Raw genomic sequence first — 15,223 nt, forward strand, 5'->3', positions numbered from 1 at the left:
AAGCTGCTTTAAATGAAATCTAACTGCAATGAAATGGGTCCGCGGGGCCGTTGGTTGACCCTTCGGCCCCCGCCTGTCGTGGTGGTATTTGTTTCATGTCCTGCGTCACATCTTCAGGTGTCGAGGAAGGGCTCCCGTGACGTCGCTGACCACATGGCGATCCAGATGGACGACTCGGACTCCATCACGGTGTCGGAGCAGAGCGAGCCGTCGGCAGAGTGCTGGCAGAACATGTACAAGCTGCTCAACTTCTACTCCCTCATCTCCGATCCCACCGGCATCCTGGAGAAAAGCTCCCCGGAGACCTGCCTTTCAGGTGCAAATCTTTACTTTGCACCTTTGTTGCTAGGATACGGCTTTATTTTTACTCTTTGTGCCTCCATCTCTGCCTGGACTCACTGCTCTGCTGTCCACGCTTTGCATTTATTGCATACTTCATGGTCAAAGTAGCTGTTTGTCACATGCATGTTGCACTCAATCAGGATAAATGCATCACTGACATCCTTTGCCCTTTAATACTTTCCATATGTTGAATATTTGATCATCAGCAGCCGCTTCTCCATGTTAAGATTTAGTTTTTCTGCTGTTTTGACTGTTAGTTAAAACTGAGGCGACTCTAGTGGTGGGAAATAAGCAGAAAGAGCTCCTCAGAGGGCATAATTTTCTCTATTTGGGTCAAATTTGGGTCACGTAGAGGTCAAAGTTCGCCCTGAATTATGTGCAGTCGTCCCAGTGTTGGCGGGTGATGTTGAGATCGAACTCGTGATGCGAGCTTTTCCCCTCGTTTCGTCCGCAGAAGGTGGGCGTCGCCCCTCGGAGCCGCTCTGCAAAGTGATCTTTGAGAACGAGCAGCAGGAACCCGCCACGCCCAACAAGCCGGCGGCGGGCGGGCGGCGCCGCAGCCTGGTGAGCTCCGAGCCGCAGCACGTCACCCTCATCGTGTTCGGCATCGGCATGGTGAACCGCACGCACCTGGAGGCGGACATCGGCGGGCTGACCATGGAGGCGGAGCTGAAGAAGATCCACGGGAGCTTCACGCTGAAGGAGAAGATGAAAGGCGAGTTTTCACAGCCGCCGTGTCGCTGACACGCCGCCAGAAAGAGGTAGAGAGGAACCGTGTAACGTTTCCTGTGACGGTTTGCAGATATCCTCCATCAGAAGATGACGGAGACGTGCGCATCGGCTCACATCGGCGGCGTGAACATCGTCCTGCTGGAGGGGATAACGCCCGACATCCAGTACGTACAGCAGCCCGCTTCAGCCCAGCCAGTCAATGGCTTATTCCAGCAGATTTGCTTTAAAAACACTCTCAGTCAGTCAGTTCGTGCGCTTCAGCGAACATCTGAGTGCATTGATCCAAACCGTCTCCGGTGGGATGGTTTATTAATGAGGTTTTGTTGTGAGCATGCAGTGATTTTACTCTTTCAAATGAAAAAGACGCTGTGTGAATGTCATAAACCAGCGTTTTTCTCTCATTAGAACATGGAAAACATGTCAGATGGTGGAAATTAGACATTTTTTAGTGTTTAATGAGAAATATTTCCCTCAGAAAAGCAAGAAAAGGCTGGAAAAGTAGGTGGTGCTGATGATAAACAGCTGGAGGAAGATGTTGAAACTAATCAGGCTAATTAGCAACACGACTGGGTATAAAAGAGCACCTGAGAGAGGAAGAGTCTCCTTGAAACAGACCTGATTCTGTCCTGGAAATCACTGCATGGGCTCAGGAACACTTCCAGGAAGCAGCTCTCAGAAACAGCGATTATGCGACTAAATGTTAAAGCTGAAGCTCGTTTTTCAGGTTGTACAGTAAATGTTTGCTTCTATAAACGGCCTAATGGTCATTTTTCTTCATGTTTTGATGTGGAACGTTGTTCCCAAGGTCTGGAGATTAAAGCTGTTGTAAAGATTTTGAGCTTTTTTCTTATTTTCAACACTACGGTCAGCAGGATGGACCTGGCGACCCGTTTCTGATGAGCTCAGGAAACAGCTGCTGTATCCACTCATAAGATCGTTTCAGCTTTTATTATTATTCAGCTTCTTATTGTTCAGACCTCTATCAGGATATATAAAGAATCCTCTTATTTCTGCCTTTTAGGAAGTTGTTTTCACTCCGTTTTTGAGCTGTTTTACACTTTCTTCTGTTCTTATTCCTCTTTTTTCCCCTCAACTACTTGCATAGACTGGAGGATTTCCCCACATCTCCCACCAGCACTGCTAAACAAGAGTTCCTGTATGTTAATGCTGCCATTTGGGGCTCTCATGCATCCCTAAACCCAAACCACAACTGTCTTACCTGTACATCCTTCATTTGTCCCAGTCACCTGTCTGCCAGCTGTATTTTAAAGGCTCATTCCATTCGAAACGCCTCAATGAAGCCAATTCTGGTTATTCTGCTGATTGTTTTGGCAAGTTCTTTGTAAATGTCAGAAAATAGTGGGTTTAAAACCTCCCACATCTGTGTTGCTGGTCAGCTTAGTGTCATCCAATCACAGAGCAGCAGAGTGGAGACGCCACTGAAGGGAAATTATTGCATTTTTTAATTAATCCTCCGAGTTTTGTGACTCATTTTTGAGTTAATCTGACACTGAAACACTGAATTATCTTAAAATCTGTTGGGATTTTCAGTCGAAAAGCTCATTTTTGGATAAGAATCATCGTTAATATTCATGTTGTGCTTGTGGTGACTGCTCATTCGACCCATTTTTACCCCCTAAAGGAACGATCCGCATGAAGCTTCATTATTCGATGTCCTCTCAGTAATTCCACCTTCATTCATTCGTCCAAATCGTCTCGGTGATGGCGACTTCCCGCTGCTCATTCCACTTCACCCTCTTTTTGCAGAACGGTTGTCAAGTGCAACATCGCCAAATCTCAGGCGCTGTACAGCGCCCAGCGGGGTCTGAAGACCAACAACGCCGCCGTGTTCAAGGTGGGCGCCATCCTGATCAACATCCCGCAGCATCCGGCGACTCTGCACAGCATGATGGTGCGCAGCTCCCACCAGCTCTCCAAGCAGATCTCCGACCTCATCCGCCAGCCCTCAAACGTGTACGTCTCCCTCGTTTGTCTTCTGTTTTTCATCAAAACCTTCAGTGACGAGCTAACAGCCCGTTGCCACGGTGATTACCTGAGTCGTGCTGACATATTAAAGGGAGTCTGGGGTGTGGGCCGGCTGCAGATCTTCTAATCGGAGTCACAAAATGTGAAAGAATGTCTCATTATTTTGTGTTGTTTCAGGCAACCTCCGAACAGGGAGGACACCCCCACCCCGCAGCCGTCTGACAAAGCCTCCAGCATCAATCAGACCCCCGTGGAGGCCAACGAGTTCCCCCAGCTCCCCGAAGGCCTGGAGAAGAAGCCCATCGTCCTGAAGTTCAGCGCCATGATGGATGGCATCACCATCGGCGCCGCCCTCCTGCCCTCCCTGAAAGCAGAGTACAAAATGGGCCGCATGAAGAGCCACGGCATGACAGGTGTGTAACGAGGCCCGTTTCCAAGGAAACCGAAGGCTGGTTCCTCAGAGGGTGCAGAAAGTGAAAAGAATCGGTTCTCTTCTTGTGTTCAGGAGCACAAACCAGCTTCACCTTTGAGCTGCCGAACCACAAGCTCTGCTTCCAGTCCAAAGTGTCCCCGGTGGACATGTCCACCATGTCTCCGTCAGCCAGCCTCACCCTGCCTCCGGTCACGATGTCGGGCGAGTACATCATGGAGGACCACGAGAGCCACTCGGACCAGGGCTGGGCGCAGGATGACTTCCCCGCAAAGCAAGGAAACTACCTGCAAGGCAACTACCTGCGTTGTGTAGCTGAGGTGAGAGTCTCCCAACCGGCATTTAGACACCAGTTTCCAGGCTTTAAACGTTAAAAAACACCATCCTCTTCCTGTCTCTGGTGCACAGATCGGTTCATTCGAGCACAACCTGACCACAGACCTGCTGAACCACCTGGTCTTTCTGCAGCGGGTCTTCATGAAGGAGGTCAATGAGGTCATTCAGAAGGTTTCAGGTGGTGTATCGCTTTTACACGTAGCTTTCATGCTAATTATTTAAGCTAATTTACGCTTATTTGTGCTGCAGTGACCCAGGTTTTCTGTTCACATCAATAAAGTTCATCCAATCTTAAACATCTGAGCTGCACAGAACAATACGGCGGCTCTGCCACAAACTCATATTGTTTGCTCTGCTGGAGCAGGAAACCACCAAGATAAAAGTATAAAAGTTTTCTTTTATACATGCAGCCTTTTGTTGGATCACCCTGGTTCCTACGCAAATGGCTACAGGGTTGGGTAGATTGTGTTGTCGACTATTTTATGGAATCAAGAGAAGATAATGTACTTCCTGTTTATCTTTGTTGGAAAATAGACTGATGGACTGTGTCAAATGTATACAAACTGTAGGCGGGGGCTCTTAGGTGGAATGTAAACAAATGAGGAAAATTTAAGGTGGGCAGAAAACTTTACTCAAACAATGCTGCACAATTCCTGTTTGGTTCGAAAGGTCCACTCAGCTTAAAGAAACTAGAAATGACCTCCAGGTTTCCACAAGTACCCCACCATTACTATACTAGTCTTTCCTCTGCAGTGGTCCACTGGGAAACTGGTGATTTCCACTGCTGGACTGACAGAAAAGTGCTAAACTCACAAAGCTCGATCAGTGTAATCGCCTGTTGGAAAAATGATATAGTTATACTATGTCAGAAGAGTCACTCCATCTGTTCACCTTCAAGCAAAAGTGATTTGACTCTGGTGCTAGACTTTCCCATAATATTAACTGGTGAGAAGCACCTCTTATGTTCCTTCCCATAACAAGAAATGGTGAGAAAAGCGCCTTTTCTCATAACATTGTGTGATCAGCAAGCATAAACAACATAAATAGCTGGAGCACCATTTTGTCGGGAGACAACTCTGAGCGGTCTTCCCGACAGGTTGTGTGGATTTGTCTCTTTCTTGCAAGAAATAAATGTTTTGTGTTAATTTTTCTAACATCGCCCAACCAAGAGTGTTCTGCGAGTTTCAGGGTAAAAAGATGGCGTTTTAGCCCTCAGCGGCGCCTTTTATCCCGTGTGAAGTGAACTGTGAGGCTCTCTTTGCGTTGCTGCAGGAGGAGAGCAGCCCATCCCGCTGTGGAACGAACACGACACCTCGACAGATGCAGACAAGCCAAAAATCCTGCTTTATTCCCTCAGCCTCATGTTCAAGGTAGCTCAAAAAATGATGGTTCCCCCTGGTGGTGTTTTGGGTGAATAAAGCTGACGCTGACTTCTGTGTGCTGACAGGGGATCCAGATGACGGCCACCACCCCGTCCATGCGAGCCGTGCGCTTTGAGACGGGCCTGATAGAGCTGGAGCTCTCCAACAGGATCCAGTGCAAGGCTCAGCCCGGCGGCAGCAGCAGCTACCTCAAGCTTTTCGGCAAATGCCAAGTTGACCTGAACTTGGCCCTCGGACAGATCGTCAAGCACCAGGTGGAGGTTTTCCCGCTGTGCCAGGCTGCATGTCTTCAGCTAGATAAAGACCCCAAATCCTCATTTCTTCTTCATTCTCAGGTGTACGAAGAGGCCGGCTCTGACTTCCACCAGGTGGCGTATTTCCGAACTCGGATCGGTCTCCGGAACGCGTTGCAGGAAGAAATCAGCGGCTCCTCGGACAAGGAGGCTGTGCTCATCACGCTCAACAGGCCGATTGTTTTCGCTCAACCGGTGGCGTTTGACAGAGGTTCACTTTTCTTCTGCATCTCAGATATTATTAGAATAACTTTATTATTCACAAAGTGCTTCGACTGACCAGGTGAGACGAGCAATTATAAGTTAAGGATCAAAGAAACAAACGACAGGGAATAAAAGTTTATTTATTCAGCTCAAAGTGCTTTAAAGAACAACGAAATGCACCAAAAAGACGGAAAAAACAAAACAAATACGAATAATAAAAGAGGGTAAATGGTTCTTTAGTTTGGCTTTAACATTCTCTGCTGTCCTCGGGTCTTCAGGAAGGACCACAGAAACAGAAAGTTCTGACTTTAGGGACCATTAAAAAACCCGAAGACCTGAGGTTTCTATCAGCTCGTGACATGAAGCGGTTCTGGTAAAATGGGTCGAATCTAAGTTAAGAGCCTGAAAAACCACTAAAAGAATCTTAAAATCTATTCTGAAGCTGACAGGACGCCGGTGCAGAGACTTTAAAACCGCTGTTCAATCCATTTCTGGACTGGGTCAGCACCCGTGTAGTAGAGCTGTGGGGGGGGCAACAGTTTGTGGTATTCTGATGCACTAAGATCCGGGTCAGAGACGACTTTTATTACTCTAATCAGAACTAGAACTTGTGTTTTGTCTTGATTGAGCGGTAAAAAGTTTCCTTTGTGTCGCATATAAAGATTAAAAAGTGCCGGGCCTCAAATTGAACCCTGAGGAACACCAGAATTAGTTTTGCAGCTTTTGGATCATTGATTGTCCAAAGAATTCTCTGTTTGTGAGATATTTTGTTAGATACTGCAACATTAATGGGAATAAAACTTAAAAAATATGAGGAACAACCAAAGGTTAATGAATAAAAGGACACAGTCATGTGAAAAAACGGGTCTGAAAGCCTTATTTCCTCAGGCTGGTTGTTCCAAAGAGCTTCCAGGAAGCATCTGAGGCTGCTGGGTGGCTCATATGGACCCAAACAAGCTTTAAAAGTGATCAGTAAATTCTTAGAATCAGTTCTAAAGCCAACAGGAAGCCAGCGAGTGAAGGGTGATGAGACCCATGTAATCTGTCCTTTAGTTCAACATTTTCCATAAAACTCTCCTCAGCTCGAGTATTTTGTCCTCTTTAAAGAAAATGGGAGTTTCCTCTTAACCTAAAAGCTCGTTTGTTTTCATAGAGGAAGAACCTTGCGTGGGATTCTAACTCGGCACCAAATGTGACCCGTTTGGTTGACGTTCGGGATCTAAATCTGCGTTCTTTCCTCCCACATCCCAGCCGTCCTCTTCTGGTTGAATTACAAGGCTGCGTACGACAACTGGAACGAGCAGCGCATGGCCCTCAACAGGGACATCCACATGGCGACCAAAGAGGTGGTGGACAAGCTGCCGGGCATTCAGCAGACCTCAGCCCAGGCTTTCAGCACCCTGTTCCTGCAGCTGACCGTCAATGACCTGGGTATCTGCCTCCCAATTACCAACACCTCACAGGTAAGCTGCCGACTGTGCTTTGGAGCTTCAGCGTCTTTCCCAGCAGAAAGGCGCCTTGATCATTCAGATCAAGGTCAGTTTGTGGAGTTTAGACATTAAATCTTGTGAAAACCTGAAAGCAAATCGTCTCGAATGTTGCTAGGATTCGTTTACAGAAGTGAAATGAACACGCGGTGCGTTTTACTTGGATAAAATCAACCACGCAGACGTCATTGCTGCCTTCTTTTGCCCATTTATTCATTCATTTTATTGCCACATTTGATTTAAATGCAGATTTTTCAGCCGTTAAAGCAGTCGTCTACATCTGGAGCTCGTAGAGATTAGTCTCTGCTGCACTTTCTCTGGTTTTGTTTTGATTTTCAGCTTTAATTTCACCAGCAGGAGAGCTGCCAGTGATCTGGATGAAATATAAATCCCTTCCTTAAGCATCCACCACTCCATTCTTTCTCTGTTCTCACTTGATAGGAAGTTTTTATTCTACTTCTACCACTTTCCTCTGCTGCTCGCTCCTCCTTTATTCAAATAAAATGAATATTTAAATGAACCAAGTCGGCATAGATTAAATAAATAACAGACTGGACTTTTCTTTTCTTTGATCGCATCCTTTACGGCTCCAGTTAGAGATTTTTCTTCAGAAGCAGCTGTTGTTTTGTTTTTTTTGTCTGATTAGCTTAGCTTAGCTTAGCTTAGCTTAGCTTAGCATAGCAAAGACTTCTTGGCAGTGTCGGTTTTATTTCTGTGGCACGTTTAAAAGCACTGAGATTTAAGTCGGCATAGATTAAATAAATAACAGACTGGACTTTTCTTTTCTTTGATCGAATCCTTTACGGCTCCAGTTAGAGATTTTTCTTCAGAAGCAGCTGTTGTTTTGTTTTTTTTGTCTGATTAGCTTAGCTTAGCTTAGCTTAGCTTAGCTTAGCTTAGCTTAGCTTAGCTTAGCTTAGCTTAGCTTAGCTTAGCAAAGACTTCAAGCATGAAAAATCGGTGTCGGTTTTATTTCTGTGGCACGTTTAAAAGCACTGATATTTAAGTCTGCATAGATTAAATAAATAACAGACTGGACTTTTCTTTTCTTTGGTTTTGGACCAAAGTGCAGCAAATCAGTGTATATTTTACTTTAAAAGTTGGTGATCTTGCTCATGAATGCCTCCCATAAACTGTAAAACTGTGAGAAAACCAAAGGAAATACAGATTTAATGACCCAGAGAGGAAAATTACCACAATAATTCACATGTTTCAGCTGGTATTAAGTTATTTAACCCTCAAAGATGTGATGAGAAGCTTCTCCTTCCTCAAACAACAGATTATTTCCCATCATGCCACACACAGATAATGACATATGTCGGCTCTGTGTATTTAACCCGCCTGATGATGTAGAAAGTGAAGACTGTCGTGTTAATTACATACGACGATGATGATGTCACATAAGGTGATAAAAAACAAGTCAAATTTCCTCCGTTCTGATCAGAATCGAGCAGATTTTCACATTTTGGTGATTGGTGCAGAAAAATGAATAAAAGCAGCTAAAATAAAGGTAATAAAAGGTAAAATAAGTCAGGTTTTACAGTAAAGATGGTCGTGGCACAAAGGAGATGTTTCCTTAAAGCAGTTAGTTTCTCCTCCTTTTGTTCGGTCCAGCCAAACCGTACGTTTTTAGCCTCGTCGCCATGGTTACACTCAGCCGCAGCTTCCCGTTTACAGTCAATCTGCACAAAACGAGACTTACGGTGACATTAAACATGCTTGATTTTGTCGTAACTCCCAAAACGTGAGAAATACCGCCTTAAAAGAGCCTGGACGGCGCTTTACGACCGCCTTAAAGCTGAAGTACTCTGAAAGCAAAGGGGGGGGGGGGGACATGTCACAGGAAACTCCAAGCTCATCATCAGCTGTTGTTGTACTGAAAAGTGTGTCCACATCTGGAGGAAATACAGCTGTTATTTCACACTTATTTCCATAGAAAGGACAAGCTCCCGCTGGGCAGGAGGGCGTCGCCTCTGAGGCCGGCGCCGACACGTCAGCGGGCCAGCAAAAAAATGCACGAAAAGTAACCGTCCAGTTTATTGCATCTCCTGTGATGGCTTGTTGTGGGACAGCGACTCACTGTCACGAAGGCACTGAAGTGCTTTTTATTTTAGTTTTAACACTCTCTAACTGTAGATGTTTCCTCCACAAAGCTGGCATAACAACCACTAAAAGGAAGGTTATGCCAGTCGTTGTGCTCCGCTACTTCTCACGAATGATTTAATGTGTGGATGTTTTTAGATGTTGCTTTAGATCAAAGGTGCTGCAGAGTGGGACGTCGGGAAGTGATCTGAATTCCTGCGATAATTGATCCTCTTAAAATCCAATCTGATATTCATCCAAGCCAATCAAAGTAGTTAATTGGATTATGAGGAGGTCGGCATGTCAGTGCCTCCCCTGTGGTGATGAGATGATCATCAGATTGCTATTTTAGGACCACAAATTGATGTGATATGGGTGTTTTTACATGTAATTCTGTAATTAAACTGACTCTAACTAGCTGAAAAGGTTGGTAACGTTTCACTCGGATCCGTAATTTACCTTTAATTTGATTTTCATTTGGAATCGGCTTTTAAAAAACAGTTTTCTTGACATTTCATTGACGAAGTAGCAGCAGAAAAGAGTGAAACGTCACCAGCCGGCTGCCTTTTCTGAGCGTTTGGAAGTGGGATCTTTCCCCTGATCTCCTCCTCCCTCGAGCTCTGAGTGACCCGTCTCTGTTTCCTCCCTCCAGGCCAATCACAGCATAGATTTCGACACCGGGTCGGCTCTGGTTCTGACCATTGAGAGCACGCTGATCACCGCCTGCTCGTCCGAGTCCCTGGTGAGCAAAGGGCACTTCAAGAACTTCTGCATCCGCTTCGCAGAGGGCTTCGAGACTTCCTGGGACGACTGGAAACCCGAAATCCGTGGAGACCTGGTCATGAATGCCTGTGAGCGACACATTTTCACACAGCCGGCTGTCATGTGACTGATGACCTCACTTCACTTGGAAGGAAACAGCAGATTTTAGTCGAATCAGATCAGATCAAATGGTCCAGTTCATACAGATCCTGGTTCCACAGAGAGGGGCCTGATAACTGAAGGCTCTGCCTCCCATTCTGCTTTTAGAAACCACAAGGAAACCTGCAGCCTGAGAGCAAAGTAGCTGTCATCAATGGTTTAAAGTGGTCCTCATTTACGCTTTTTATTTGGCTTTATTAGAAAGGAAAGTTTTAATCTTAAAGGTAGAGAGGGTGTCTGCTTCCTGAAGCCAAACTGGCAGCTGGTTCCACAGAGAGGGGCCTGATAACTGAAGGCTCTGCCTCCCATTCTGCTTTTAGGGGCCTGATAACTGAAGGCTCTGCCTCCCATTCTGCTTTTAGGGGCCTGATAACTGAAGGCTCTGCCTCCCATTCTGCTTTTAGGGGCCTGATAACTGAAGGCTCTGCCTCCCATTCTGCTTTTAGGGGCCTGATAACTGAAGGCTCTGCCTCCCATTCTGCTTTTAGGGGCCTGATAACTGAAGGCTCTGCCTCCCATTCTGCTTTTAGAAACTCTGGGAACCACAAGGAAACCTGCAGCCTGAGAGCAAAGTGCTCTGTTGGGGAAATATCCAACTGTGAGATCTTTAAGATGTGATGGAGCTCGGTCATTAAGAGCTTTATATGTGAGGAGAAGAAGCTTAAATTCTGTTCTGAATCTAACAGGGAGCCAATGAAGAGAAGCTAAAGCTGGAGAAACATGATCTCTGCTGTTAGATCTCATCAGAACTCTGGCTGCAGGGTTTTGGATCAGCTGGAGGCTTTTCAGAGAGTCTGTGGGACGGCCCAAAAATAAAGAATTACACGAGTAACAAATGCATGGAGCAGTGTTTCTGCATTAGTCTGAGGCAGGATGGTCCTGATTTTAACAATATTATGAAGGTGAAAGAAGGCAGAAACCAGTTTTATATGTGAGTCAGAGGACAGATCCTGGTCAGAAATAACTCCAAGGTTCCTCACTGTAGGACTAGAAGCCAAAGAAATACCATGTAAAGTAACTAGAAAATGGTCCAAAGACAACAATTTTGTTTTTTTATGTGACTTTAGAGGCAGAAAGTTCAGAATAATCCAGGTATTTATGTCTCTAAGACATGTTTGTGGCCTGACCAGCTGACTGGGCTCATCTTACAGGTAAAGAGCTCAAAATGTGTGTTTCCTAACCTATTCCTCAGTGAGGCTCATGCTGATTGGCTACAAACAAAGTCTGCTCTGATTGGGCCTCAGCTGCACTTCTGTTCTTTCTAAAGTAGCTTTATGACAACCGCTGGTTCCTGCTTGCGTTTTACCTGCTCATGAGCGCTGAATTATTGACGGGCTGCTGTTCTCTGTTCAGGCGTCGTCCCTGACGGCACGTATGAGGTGTGTTCCAGGACCACGGGGCAACCTTCTGCAGGCAAGCTCTTTAGTCTTTAAGCACCAATCACACCCCGGAGCGCTGTCTCAAACTTTAATTACCCCCGATTCTTCTGTTTCTTCCCTCCTCGTGGAAGCAGAGAGCAGCAGCGCCGGTACCTGGACTCTCAACGTGCTTTGGAAGATGTGCGGCATTGACGTACACATGGACCCCAACATCGGGAAGCGCCTCAACTCTCTGGGCAACACGCTGACGTCGCTGACGGGCGAGGAGGACGTGGACGACATCACCGACCTGAACTCTGTGAACATGGCGGACCTGTCGGACGAGGACGAGGGCGACACCATGTCGCCCACCGTCCACATGGTCAGACATCACCCAGATCACTCGCACACAGCTCCAGCTGTTATTGTTGTTTTTAGTTATTTAAACTCACCTCTCAGATTGGATGTGATGATGTTTTAGGAAACTTTCCGTTTGGTCGAATCCTTTACGGCTCCAGTTGGAGATATTTCTTCAGAAGCAGCTGTTTTTATGACAGTATCACCCTCTCACATCTGTCTGATTAGCTTAGCTTAGCTTAGCTTAGCTTAGCTTAGCTTAGCTTAGCTTAGCAAAGACATCAAGCATGAAAAATCTTGTCAGTGCGTTTAAAAGCACTGAGGTTTAAGTGCTTTACAAGAAGAAAAAAGACAAATAAATAGATGAAAAGACGATGAAATTGACTCAAAAGGATCACCCTCTCACATCTGTCTGATTAGCTTAGCTTAGCTTAGCTTAGCAAAGACATCAAGCATGAAAAATCTTGTCAATGCGTTTAAAAGCACTGAGGTTTACGTGCTTTACAAGAAGAAAAGAAAACAAATAAATAGATGAAAAGACGATGAAATTGACTCAAAGGATCACCCTCTCACATCTGTCTGATTAGCTTAGCTTAGCTTAGCTTAGCTTAGCACAAAGATATCAAGCATGAAAAATCTTTCTTTTTCTTTTTATTTCTGTGGCACGTTTAAAAGCACTGAGATTTAAGTGCTTTACAAGAAGAAAAAAAACAGATAAATAGATGAAAAGACGATGAAATTGACTCAAAAGGAGCTAAAACAAAGAGACGCCACAACATAAAAGATATAACTACCTCAAACTTAAAAGCCAAGGTTTAAAAAAAGTGGAGCCGCTTTATTAAACATCATTTAAGAATTTTAAAGTAAGGAAAAGAATCTTAAAATTAACACAAACAATGAATGGATGGATACATATATAGATAGATGGATAGATACCAAAGGGAGGTGGGTTTAATGCTTTGACTCGACTGTTTCTCTAATTTATTCAAACTATCTAAAAACCGTGAGAAGCAAGAGGGCCAAGAGTATCGGTTAATTTCAGTCTCCCAGACTTTGACGTCTTATAGAGAGCTAAACAGAAGCTGCAGAGGGACGGAGACATCCAGGTAAACGTGGATGTCATCAGCGTAAAGACAGTAAATCCATCCCAGAGGCAGCAGATGTAGTGAAAACAGAGTCGAACCCTTCAGAAAAATGTCCTTTTTTTGGAGCACAACCACCAAAAAGTCACCGGCATGGAAGAATAAACCCGACGCATCCAGTTGGAAACGATTCCTTCATTATTTCAGAAGGTTTCTTCCACATTGGCTTTGCGATCGGATGGAAAAACAGATGGTAATTAAACCTGCAAAGTGGCTGAATTAATGTGGGGGAGTCGCGAATCTCCGCTGGTTGTCTCATCCTGTCTGGGTTGAGATCACAGCTCCGAGTCTTTTCAGAGGAATCTTAGGAGTTAACAGTCAAACCCAAGCCTGGCGTTTGTTTTCTCATCAGCTGGGAAGCATATATGTGTATTTTTTTTGCTATTTTCTGTCCAAATCTAACCTGGTTTAGCTTAAAGGAGTCTTCAGGAGGTGAAGTCTGAATCCGCCTCTCCATCCGTCTGTCTCTGCCGTTGTTTGCAGAGTCCAGAGAGCCAGTTCAGCCCTCGGCTGACCTTAAAGAAGCGTCTGGTTAACCACATCCTGGGCCTCAGCCCCAGACCTCAGAGTGTATCTGTCCCTGCCGACTGCTTAAACTATGACTCGCCTTGCCTCCAAGGGGGCAGAGCCAAGGCCCAAAGACCCCTCTCCTGGTGCTGTGTATGTACCCACAGGGTTGACTTTTCTCTGGACTCACACAATCACTTGCAGTGTCGAGTCTCCAGCTGTCGGATGAAGGTTGTGGACCCTGAATGCCAAGCAACGCTAGTTTGTGCTGTGATTAAAAAGCCTGACGATGCAGAATAGTGTTGCTTTGCATCTGCCTTCATTAAATCACACAAATGGGTGAATTAACGAAATTACTGTTAAATCTTCCCCCTTTTTGACTCTGAGGTGGTGGTGGGGGTGGTGGTGTCCCGTTTTGGTCCCTGGTCTCTTATTCAATCAAATGAATCGAAGTAATTCTCCTTTAATCGTACAGATCTGGGATGAGAACTTTGGCCTGATCGGTTGTTCGTGTCTCTGTGATTTGGCAGGAGACCATCGACCCCCGCAGGCAGATGGTTCTGGGGAACCAGGTGGTTGACGCTCGTGGGAGGAAGTTCACCAAGCGGGTGGTGGACATCCGAGAGCTGAACGAACAGGCCAAAGTCATCGATGACCTCAAGTAGGACTCCTGCCTGCCCGCGCAGTTCCTTACGAGGACACTTCTCCTTTTGTGACCATCTACTTCCTCTTTTCTCGATTCCAGGAAGCTGGGGGCCAGCGAGGGCACCATCAACCAGGAGATCCAGCGCTACCAGCAGCTGGAGTCGGTGGCCGTCAACGACATCAGGAGAGACGTCAGGAAGAAGCTGCGGCGCTCCAGCATGAGGGTGAGCGCTCGTTTCCTTCCTTTCCTTCAGCAGAAGATCCTTTATGCCAGAATATTGGCTGAATTTCCGCTGTTACTGACCCGTTTCGCACTGCTCGTCCCGACCCAGGCGGCCTCGCTGAAGGATAAGTGGGGTCTTGGCTACAAGCCGAGCTACAACCGCTCCAAAAGCATATCCGCCGCAGCGGGTCGACCGCCTCTGAAGAGGATGGACCGACAAAAGTAAGCAGCTCCGGTTTCTACTATCATAGAGATTAACGGAGCTCCGTGTCCCGAGCAAACATGGGCTTGTTCCCATTAACCTTCTGCCAAAAAGGGACAAAGATAAGTGGGATCAGATCCGATTTGAGCTGCTCTGCTCTGACACTTTGCCTTCAGTTCCAGGATCGGAGATGTGGACGATTTTCCAGACATCCGTGTGGACGCTTCCTCTCCTGGACCCCGGGTCACCTTCAACATCCAGGACTCGGTAAACCTGACCTCCGGCCCGCCGAGGCGCTTTAACGTGGCGCACTCCACTGTTTTATAGTCTCTAGATGTGTTTGAGCAGGTTTATGTGGATCATCACCATCTCATTTTCCATCCCTGTGTTCGACAGTGTAATTGATCCCAGCACTCGGGTGTTATTTATGTCATAATTTTCACAGGAAGGAGAGTTTTTACTTCTTTAATAACCCTTTTTTGTTCAATTGAAAATCAATAATCAGGCTTTGGACCCTGCGTTTGCACCCGTCAGTCCAGGAGAGGTGTTCAAGGTATATGGTTCAAGAAAATTTGAATTAACCAATTAAAATTG

The 15,223-nt window shown here is 45.9% G+C and overlaps 1 protein-coding gene across 5 annotated transcripts in view; it reads left to right on the forward strand.

The window, feature by feature from the left end:
• kiaa1109 (KIAA1109 ortholog) overlaps positions 1-15,223 on the forward strand; it is an 84,121-nt gene that overhangs the window by 49,910 nt on the left and 18,988 nt on the right. The window contains exons 49-70 of one of the 5 annotated variants that reach the window (XM_072364759.1): positions 118-316; positions 797-1,057; positions 1,145-1,238; positions 2,180-2,230; positions 2,842-3,048; positions 3,238-3,473; positions 3,566-3,810; positions 3,899-4,004; positions 5,099-5,196; positions 5,274-5,462; positions 5,544-5,712; positions 6,957-7,168; positions 9,129-9,215; positions 9,927-10,125; positions 11,549-11,608; positions 11,709-11,935; positions 13,536-13,712; positions 14,090-14,220; positions 14,305-14,428; positions 14,537-14,649; positions 14,806-14,896; positions 15,135-15,182. In XM_072364759.1, coding sequence (XP_072220860.1) covers positions 118-316; positions 797-1,057; positions 1,145-1,238; positions 2,180-2,230; positions 2,842-3,048; positions 3,238-3,473; positions 3,566-3,810; positions 3,899-4,004; positions 5,099-5,196; positions 5,274-5,462; positions 5,544-5,712; positions 6,957-7,168; positions 9,129-9,215; positions 9,927-10,125; positions 11,549-11,608; positions 11,709-11,935; positions 13,536-13,712; positions 14,090-14,220; positions 14,305-14,428; positions 14,537-14,649; positions 14,806-14,896; positions 15,135-15,182 — 3,324 coding nt within the window. The remainder of the gene's footprint in view (positions 1-117; positions 317-796; positions 1,058-1,144; positions 1,239-2,179; positions 2,231-2,841; positions 3,049-3,237; positions 3,474-3,565; positions 3,811-3,898; positions 4,005-5,098; positions 5,197-5,273; positions 5,463-5,543; positions 5,713-6,956; positions 7,169-9,128; positions 9,216-9,926; positions 10,126-11,548; positions 11,609-11,708; positions 11,936-13,535; positions 13,713-14,089; positions 14,221-14,304; positions 14,429-14,536; positions 14,650-14,805; positions 14,897-15,134; positions 15,183-15,223) is intronic. The other 4 variants (XM_072364761.1, XM_072364760.1, XM_072364762.1 and 1 more) reach the window with 4 other exon arrangements.

Source organism: Leuresthes tenuis, unplaced genomic scaffold, assembly GCF_036924035.1.
Source record: "Leuresthes tenuis unplaced genomic scaffold, fLeuTen1.0.hap1 SCAF_15, whole genome shotgun sequence".
NCBI lineage: Eukaryota > Metazoa > Chordata > Actinopteri > Atheriniformes > Atherinopsidae > Leuresthes > Leuresthes tenuis.